At 54.4% G+C, this 9,062-nt stretch overlaps 1 protein-coding gene across 2 annotated transcripts in view; it reads left to right on the top strand.

Annotated features, from left to right (window-relative positions):
- The window catches only part of AXL (AXL receptor tyrosine kinase), a 28,437-nt gene that overhangs the window by 1,092 nt on the left and 18,283 nt on the right, over window positions 1-9,062 (top strand). For both annotated transcript variants that reach the window (XM_008537603.2, XM_008537604.2), the window contains exons 2-6: window positions 744-966; window positions 1,280-1,380; window positions 1,965-2,141; window positions 7,002-7,082; window positions 7,216-7,331. In XM_008537603.2, the coding sequence (XP_008535825.1) occupies window positions 744-966; window positions 1,280-1,380; window positions 1,965-2,141; window positions 7,002-7,082; window positions 7,216-7,331 (698 nt within the window). The remainder of the gene's footprint in view (window positions 1-743; window positions 967-1,279; window positions 1,381-1,964; window positions 2,142-7,001; window positions 7,083-7,215; window positions 7,332-9,062) is intronic.

Here is a 9,062-nt window from a genome sequence, read left to right on the forward strand (position 1 = left end):
GAAAACCCTCGTCACTGTCATGCCCCACTTGTCCCTGCCCCACGATTGTCTGTCTGTCTGCTCCATCTCAGGAGCGGGTGTCTCTGGTTCCAACTCTACCATCTCTGTGGGTCTCCATTTCTCTCTCTCTGTCTCCGTCTTTATGTCTCCCCGTTATCTACGTGTCTCTATTGATGTCTCTCTCTGTCTCCGTCTGTTTCCCTCTGTGTGTCTCTCCTGACACGTTTTTCCCTCTCAAAGGTGTTTCTCTCTTCATCTCTCATCCTCTGTCTCTCTCTGGGTCTCTGCTCCTCTGTCTCTGACTCCCCATGCCCAACTTTCTCTGGCTTCTCTCCATGTCTCTCCTTCTCTGTTTCTTTCTCTCTCCTCTCCCTCTCCAGCCCCTGTTTTTCCCAACCATCCACCAGCCTGATCTGTCAAGTCTCTAGAGACCCTATGGGAGGGCAGTAGGGGCAAGGGCTGGCCCGCTGGGCAGTCCAGGGCGTGGGAGGCTGCCAGAACCCCGGCCTACTTCCCAACGGCCGAAGGATGGAGGCGGAGGCCGGACCCAAGTCCCCTGGGAAGGCTCCCATCCTCCCCTCAAAGCCTCCGCCCTCCACCCCCCACTGAGGTCACTCTACAACTATGTGAGCCTGAGGGCCTGACAGGGTCCTGGCAGCCGGTAGGCAGGCCGGGAGGGATGGAACTGAGGAGTCGGAGGGAAGTGGGGGTTCCTAAGCTGACTCTTCTCCATCTTCCTACAGGCACACAGGCTGAGGCAAATCCCTTTGTGGGGAGCCTAGGAAACATCACCGGTGCCCGGGGACTTATGGGGGCCCTTCGGTGTGAGCTCCAGGTTCAGGGGGAACCCCCCGAGGTGACCTGGCTGCGGGATGGACAGGTCCTGGAGCTGGCGGACAGCACCCAGACCCAGGTGCCCCTGGGCGAAGACGGGCAGGACGACTGGAAAGTGGTCAGCCAACTCAGGTGCCCAGCCTCCCCTCACCTGCCACGACCAGATCCCTGTCCCCCACCTCCATCACATGGTGGGTGAAAAGTAATGGGCAGGAGCCCCACTTGGGTTGGAACCCCAGCATGGTCACTCTCTGACTGTGTGGCTTTGAGCGTGTGACGTAACCCTGGGTTTCACTTTCCTCTTCTGTAAAATAAGTTAATAATAGTACCCACTTCTTAGTCCTTAGGAGTTTCCAGTCTAGACCCCCCTCTTTCAGCTCTGATGACCCCTTCCCAGTGTCCAGCTCTGACCCGAACCTCTCTGTCCCTCCTCTTGCCCTGTCAGAATCTCATCCCTGCAGCTCTCAGACGCAGGATGGTACCAGTGTGCGGTGGTCCTGGGAGGAAAGACCTTCGTGTCCCAGCCTGGCTATGTTGGGCTGGAGGGTGAGCCCTGGGCTCAGAGGTTGTGGGACAGCAGGAATTCTGAGGGTCAGAGGGTGCTGGAGGATTCAGGATGTCCCCTGAGGACATACAGCCTACGAATGTCAGAGATCTTGGGGTGTTGGGAAGCTGGGGAGTCTATAAATTATTGGGGACAGGCCTGGGTGAGACTGTATGTCCTGGAGAAGACATCTTGGGGCTTGTCAGATGTCCTGGGGTCAGACATGGTGGGGGTAGGACACTCTGGGATCAGATAAGGGGTCAGAGGCACGTCTTAGGCCTCTCCCTGACCCCGGGGACCTCGCTCTCCTCATTGGTCAAAAGGGATGAGGAGTCAGATATTCTGGAAAAGAGATATGAGGGGCTCGGATGGTCTGGGGATCAGACATTGGTCGGGGGGAATCATATATTGGGATCATGTGCCCTAGGGGTAGGGCTGAGGGGTCAGACATCTGAAGGCAGTTCAGGTGTCCTAAGGGATCAGACATGGGAGTGAAAGACCCTGCAACCTGCAACACCCTAGTGGTGAGTGGGACACATGGGGGGCTCAGAGGGACCCCAGCCTCTACCACCAACCCCCCCCCCAGGCCTGCCTTACTTCCTGGAGGAGCCTGAGGACAGGGCTGTGACCGCCAACACCCCTTTCAACCTGAGCTGCCGGGCCCAAGGACCCCCAGAGCCCGTGGACCTCCTCTGGCTCCAGGATACTGTCTCCCTGGCTCCAGCCACAGGCCATGGCCCCCAGCACATGCTGCGTGTTCCAGGTGAGTCTGGGGAAGTGGCCAGCTCAGCGCAGAGGGCCAGGCAGGATGAAAGTGGGGAGCAAGGGAGCCCTGCTTGCCTCTGAGTGAGTGTCTGCCTGAGCCTTTCTGTCTCTCTGTCCCTGAGTCTGTCTCTCTCTGTTTTCTCTCTTTGTCGCTGAGTCTGTCTTTCTCTACATCTCTGTCTCTATTTCCTCTTTTCTCTCTGTCTCTTTCTCTCTGTTCTCCATCTGTCTCTGTTTCTCTCTGTGTGTGTCTGTCTCTCTGCTCTTTCTCCTTCCATTCACCCTAGCTTCTCTGAATAGAATTCTTTGTCCTGGGTTTTCTCTGAGCTGTTCCGTGGCCCAAGTGTGTGTGGGCCTGGTGCCCCTTTGTCAGCCCTTGACCCCAAGCAGGGCACCGGAATCAACTATGACCTTTTCTCTCCCACCTCCTCCCAACCTGCCCACCTCTGGACCCAAAGAGCCCAACTCGGGGGACAGAGGTGAAAGCAAAGAGAGGAGGAAAAAGTGGGAAACAGAAAGACAGTTACAGAGAGAGAGAACAAGAGACACAGGAAAGGACAGACCACAGAGGTAACCCAAGACAGGACAGGGAGGTCTCAGTGACAGATGAAAGCCGCCCAGCCTCGGGGTGACCATCCCCTTCCATATCACACAGATGGGACAGGACCTAGTTTGGGGTCACACAGCAGTCAGAGGGGGAGCTGGGGGACCCTGGGCACAGGGGGTTCCCCTCACTGAGGAAGGAGAGACAGGAACACAGACGGGGGAAGCTCACTCAGAGGAAGGCTGCTAGACCCTGGAGGGCATCAGCTTCTGGCACCCCCAGCCTGCTGCCTCCTCTGCTGGAATGGGGAGGGGACTCCAGATGAGGGTCTCCCTGGGTCTAGGGAGGTGCCCACGTTCCCAGCATTCCGGGGGCCCTGAGTGTGCAAGGAAGCGGTGATGAGCATGCCAGCCCCCAGAGGGGTGACTCAGGCCGGTGGCTCTGGAGCCTGAGTCAGCCTGGCACGACCCCACAGAAGGAGAGGGAGAAGATGGTTCCTTCACTCCATCCCAGGAAAAAGGAGAAATGGGGGAGCACAGGTGTGAGAGGGCCTACGTGTGTATCAGTGTGTAATGGAGCTGTCAGGGAGGGGTCTGTGTGTGTGTCTGTGTGATCTGGGCATGTGCACGTCCCACTGGATCTGTGTCTCATTGCGTCAGTCAGCATCAAACTCTTTGTATGAGGGTGTGCCTTAGCGAGGGCCAGCTTCTGTGGATGTCTCAGTGTGTGTGTGTGTGTGTGTGTGTGTATGTGTGTGTGTGTCTCACTAGGTATGTGTCTGTCAGCTTGGCTGTCTGTCCCACTGTGTGTTTGGGTCTTTATAGTACGTCTCTGGAAGTTTCTCAGTGTGTGTCACTAAGTATACTAGTGTCAGCCTGGTGTCTATCCTTCTTTGTGTTTCTGCGTTCGCAGCTGTGACTCGCTGTGTCAGGGTGGAGTGTGTATGTGTTCGGGGAGAGATGGCAGAGTGAGGGACCAAGTCTGTTCCATAGCTCTTGTACATACCTCCCTGTAAAGAGGTGACAATGTCAGCTCATAGGTGTGCACCTATGGGTGTGAGTGTGTCTTCGTGTGACTTCTGTTTCCTTGTGGAGTCAGTGGACACCTTGGTGTGTTTCTTGGTGTGTTTCTACTGACCTCAGCTGTGTGTACATACGTCTGTGTCCACGAATATCTCTGTGGTGTCTGTGTCTATGTCACAGGGTGAGCATGTTGATATATGACTTACTCACATGGACCCCTGTATGCGTGTGTGTGTGTGTGTGTGTATGATTCACAGCAGGCAGTGACAATAGCCTTCTGCTTCTGCCTGGTGTCCTGGTATATCAGCCCTGCCCCAATTGCCTCTTGTGGACGAACGTGGGTTGCTTACCAGCATGTATATGTATGTCTGTGCCACCTTCGTGCACAGGGCAGCATCTCCACGCTTGTGTGTCTGCAGCAGTCCTGCATGTCTACCCAAGTGCGTGTTTTTGTATCAGTCTGAATTTCAGTGAATGTGTCTGAAGCAACCTGAGTGTGTCCAGCTGTGTTTTGATGTTGTGTGTATGTGTGTGTGCGCCAATGTCAGCCCCTGTGTGTATACATGTAAGTCACTGAGTGTCTATTTGTGTCACTGCATGTTTGGGACAGCATCAGCCCTGTGTGTAGCTTAGCTTAGGGAGTGCTACGTTGTCTGTTTTTATGCCATAATGGCCCCTGTGTGTTAAATGTGATTCATTGTGTGTGTTGGGGGGGGGGGGGTGCTGTGACAAGGCATTTTGTCCGTTTGTCTGTGTCTGTCGCTCCATCTGACTCAGGGCGTGCCCCTGTCTCCTTCCAGCCTTCTTCTTCCCTTGGAAAAAACGCAAGGGGGAGGGGAGCAGGGAGCAGAGGGGAGGACAGTACATCTGGAAAGCACATCTGGAGTAGGCCTGCTCCAGTCGCTGAGGGAGAGCCCGCTGGAGGGGAGGGGGTCCCAGGCCCCTTGGGCCCTGCTCTCCCCTCCCTCAAAGTGCCTGGCGCTGGGGCCTCGGAAGGGGGATGCTGGGCGCGCCCCCCCAACCAAGGCCGGCCGGAAGTGCCAGAGGGGGAGGGGGCGTCCCGGTGACTCATGCGGGGGCAGGAATGCTGCGGTCGGAACAGGACCCGGCTCCAGAACCCCGCTCCCGCCCCAGGGCTCCTCGCGAGGCAGCGGCAGCTCCCGCGCGGTGACCCTGGCCGGCCCCCACGTGCCAGGTGGCTGGACAGGATCCAGCCTCCCCGCCCCTGCGGCAGCCCGCCCGGGGCTGTCCTGTCCCTCCCCCGGACCGGCCGCGGGGGCTGCGGGCCCGGGCACCTGACCTTGGCTGGGAACTGCCGCCTGGGCAGCGAGCTGCGGAGCTTCCCTGCCCACCCCCTTCCGGCCTCGGCAGCCTTTCCTTCATTCCACTCCCTCTGCCGACTGAGAAAAGGAAACTTTGTGTCTGCGGGGAGGTGGTGGGAACACAGGCACACACTGCAGAACAAACACAGGAGACACGCACAAGTGTACAACATCCGCAGACACACACAGGGCCACAAACACTCCTGCATAGAAAGACACACGGAACAGCAGACATGCACGCAGACTTAAGACTTGGTCCTTCTCACATCCTGTCCCCCAGACATTGTGTTTACGCGCATATGTTTATGTTTCTGTGTGTGTGAGTCTGTGTGTGTTGTATAGCTGTGTGGTTGTATATCTCTGTGTGTCTCTTGTGTTTGTCTCTGTACTTGTATGTACCTTTGTGTGCGCATGTGTGTGTCTGCCTGTGTTCCCACCACCATGCTGGGGAGGGGAGGCAACCCATCCCCAGACGCTCACAGAGAGTTATTCAAGACACACACATTAACTCACTTACTCACGGAATTACACAGACTCATGTTGCTACATCCACACTCAGAAACTCTCATAAGTACACAAACTTATACACATAAATTCATTCACTCATTTAACAAATATTTATGAAGCACGTGCTCTGTGCCAGGCCATCTTAGGCCTGGAGGATACAGCAGGAGACAAAACAGACAGAAACCCCTGCCCCCCCGGGAACTGACATGCTAGTGGAGTTGACAGACAGTGAACAAGATACATAGATAAGGGTCAGCCCAGCTGGCCTAATGGTTAAATTTGGCACGATCCGCTTTGGCAGCCCCGGTTCAGTTCCTGGGCACAGACCTACACCACTTGTCTGTCAGTGGCCATGCCCTGGCGGCAGCTCACATACAAAATGAGGAAGATTGGCAACAGATGTTAGCTCAGGGCGAATCTTCCTCAGAAAAAAAAAAATTTAAAAAGGTACGTAGGTAATGTGTGGAGTATACTGTGATGAGAAGAGCCAAAGAGAAAAAGAAAAGCAGGAGGAGGCCAGATCTGGAGGGAGGTCAGGGAAAGAGTGACTGAGAAGGTGGATCTGAGTAACAGATGTGAAGGAGGGTGGAGGCAGCCGTGTGGATATCTGTGGGAAGCCTGTTCCAAGCAGAAGGGACAGAAGTGCAAAGTTCTGAGTGGGGAATGTGCTTGAGCCTGTGTTCCAGAAACACCAGGAGGCCAGTGTGGCTAGAGCAGAGTGAGCAGCCAGGGAGCAGTGAGTGAGGGGAAGAGGGGTCGGTAGGAGCAGAGCTCATGAATGAACCAACGCCTCCACATTTACACACACCCAGGGGGAACTGTTACACACACCAGGTGTGTCTATTAGTTGTATGTGCCTCTGTGTCTGCTTGTGTGGCTCAGCGTGACTGTGTTCGTGCATGTATGTGTGTGTCTGTGTGTGAGTGTGCATTCTTGTATGTGTCTTGTGTCTCTAGGTATGAGTATGTTTCTGTATGTGACTGTGTGTTTCTATGTATATCTGTGTGTATAATTGTGTGTGTTGGTATATGTGTCTGGTGTGTCTATGTAGGAGTAAATGTATTTGTGTGTGTGTGTAACTGTGTGTGTCTATGCATGTGTGTATGGGTATGTACGTGTGTCTCTATCCATGCATAAGTGTGTGTGAGGGGGTGTGTGTCTGTGTGTGTATGCATGTGAGTGTGTGTTTACATGTGTCTATATCTGTGCATGTGTGTGTGTCTGTCTGTATGTGTGTCTGTGTGGTGGGGCATTAGAGCTGGGCCATGGGCCTGTCATCATGTATGGGGATGGAGGCCTGTGTTCCCAGGCCATTGCCTCCCCTTCCCGAACTCTCCCTTCAAGCAGGTGCCATGTGAGCTGTACTGACCCTGTCAGATGGGCCATGGTAGGGGGCAGCCTGGCATGACCCGGGAAGCCCTCCCCTCTCTGACACTGGGCCCCTTCTTTATATGACTCCTCAGGCCTGAACAAGACATCTTCTTTCTCCTGTGAAGCCCATAATGCCAAGGGGGTCACCACATCCCGCACAGCCACCATCAAAGGTGACAGGAAAGGGAGCTGGGGAGCTGGGTGTCAGAGGGTGAGGGTCAAATGTCAGAGCTGGGGTAGAGGGAAGGGTGGGGAGCTTTGGGCAAAGGCATCTGAGGGTCAGTCCCTCCCGTCATCTGTCCACAGTGCTCCCCCAGCGGCCCCGTGACCTCCACCTGGTTTCCAGCCAGCCCACGGAGCTGGAGGTGGCTTGGACACCAGGCCTGAGTGGCATCTACCCCCTCACCCACTGCACCCTGCAGGTGAGTCCTCAGACTTTGCTCGCCTCAGTCTCAGCCCTCCTTCCACCCACACCCACAAGCCTTCATCACCTCCCTAGGAAACCAGCCCTTCCCAGCCAGTCGTGTGTTGAGAGGCAATAGAACCTCTGGTTAAGGCAGATGTCCTGGGTCCAGATCCTGGCTCCACCAGCTGCTGGCTGCCTGAGCTTGGGGAGGTGACTTAACCTCTCTGGGGCTCAGTTCTCTCATCTATAAAATGGGCATAATGGTAGTACCTACCTGATAGGCTTGTGAGAATTCCATGTGTGAACACAAGTAACAAACTTAAAATAGTATCTGGAACATAGATAATGCGCAATAAGCTACAGTCATGCACCACCTAACCATGTTTCAGTCAACAATGGGTCGCATATATGACGGTGGCCCATGAGATTAGTGCCACATAGCCTAGATGTGTAGTAAACTATACCATCTAGGTTTGCGTAAGTACACTCTATGATGTTCGCACAACAACGAAGTCGCCTAACGACGCATTTCTCAGACTGTATCCCCGTCGTTAAGTGACACGTGACTGTATTAGCTGTTTTAATTTTTTTTTTAGTGTTAATGATATTGACTCTAGCTGGAATGGGAACCCTGAGACAGCAGGGCCCAGAGCCACCTCTGTCACCCCTGGGTACCCACGGCCCTCTGCTTCTCCCCTCCCAGCCCTGAGCACTCTGGGTTGTCACTGTCAGGAGGTGAGTCTGTCTCCCACTGAACTGTGAGCTCTGGGAGGGCGGGGCCGGGCTGTCTCAGTCACCCTGTCCTCATGATCACCCAACACAGAGCCAGACATAGACTAGAAAATATTTGCTGGAAGAATACCTGACAACTGCAACAAGCTAGACCCAGCCTTCTGCACCCAAGTTGTTCCTATTCCAGAATAAGGAAAAAAACCCAAACAAACACAGATCTCTGAATACAAGGTCCAGTTCTGGCCTGAAGTTCTCTGAGGCTTGGAAGGTGGAGTGAGGGTGGGACAGTGCCTGTGAAGGGAGATGACAATAGTTAATAACGACCCACTTTTATTGAGTGTTAACTATGTGCTGGGCCTTGTCTGATGGCTTCACACACACTTCCTTGTGTGTTTGTGAAGCAGGATCTATGGGTCCACCCATTTTCCAGATGAAGAAACTAAGGCTCAGAGCAGTTAAGCAACTTGCCCCAGGTCACAGCCAGGGAGTAGCAGCGGCGGGATTCAAACCCTTGTCTCACCAAACCCAAACAGTGCTCCTTACCTCCTTAGAGACCGTTTAGAGCCTTTGCTTGATTAAACAGGAGTTGTCTTTCTTATAATTACATGCGCTGGACACAACCTCAGTCACTTGTCATTTTAACCCTAGAAGGTAATGGCCATTAATCTTCCCGTTTTCAAGGTAAGAAACTGAGGCCCAGAGAGGGGAAGTGACGTGCCCTTCCAATGGCTAAAAAAGATAAAACCGATTCCATCCCAGAATCCAGGCCTATTGGGGACACCTCAAATGCCAGGTCAGGCATCAGCTGTACCCTTAACCCGCATCCATCCAGTGTCCACAGGAAAGCGGAAGTGTGTGTTCTTCCTCTCTGGGTCTCACTTCCTGCTGTGTGTGGGCTGGGGCTGAAGGGTTCAAACCAGAGGGTCACAGCCATCCTAGGGAAAAGAGAAGTGGGAGTGGGTAGGGGGAGGCTGGCTGTCTGCACCCATGTCCCCTTTGTCCCGGCAGAGCTTCC

The sequence above is a fragment of the Equus przewalskii genome, chromosome 9 (assembly GCF_037783145.1).
Source record: "Equus przewalskii isolate Varuska chromosome 9, EquPr2, whole genome shotgun sequence".
Taxonomy (NCBI): Eukaryota; Metazoa; Chordata; class Mammalia; order Perissodactyla; family Equidae; genus Equus; species Equus przewalskii.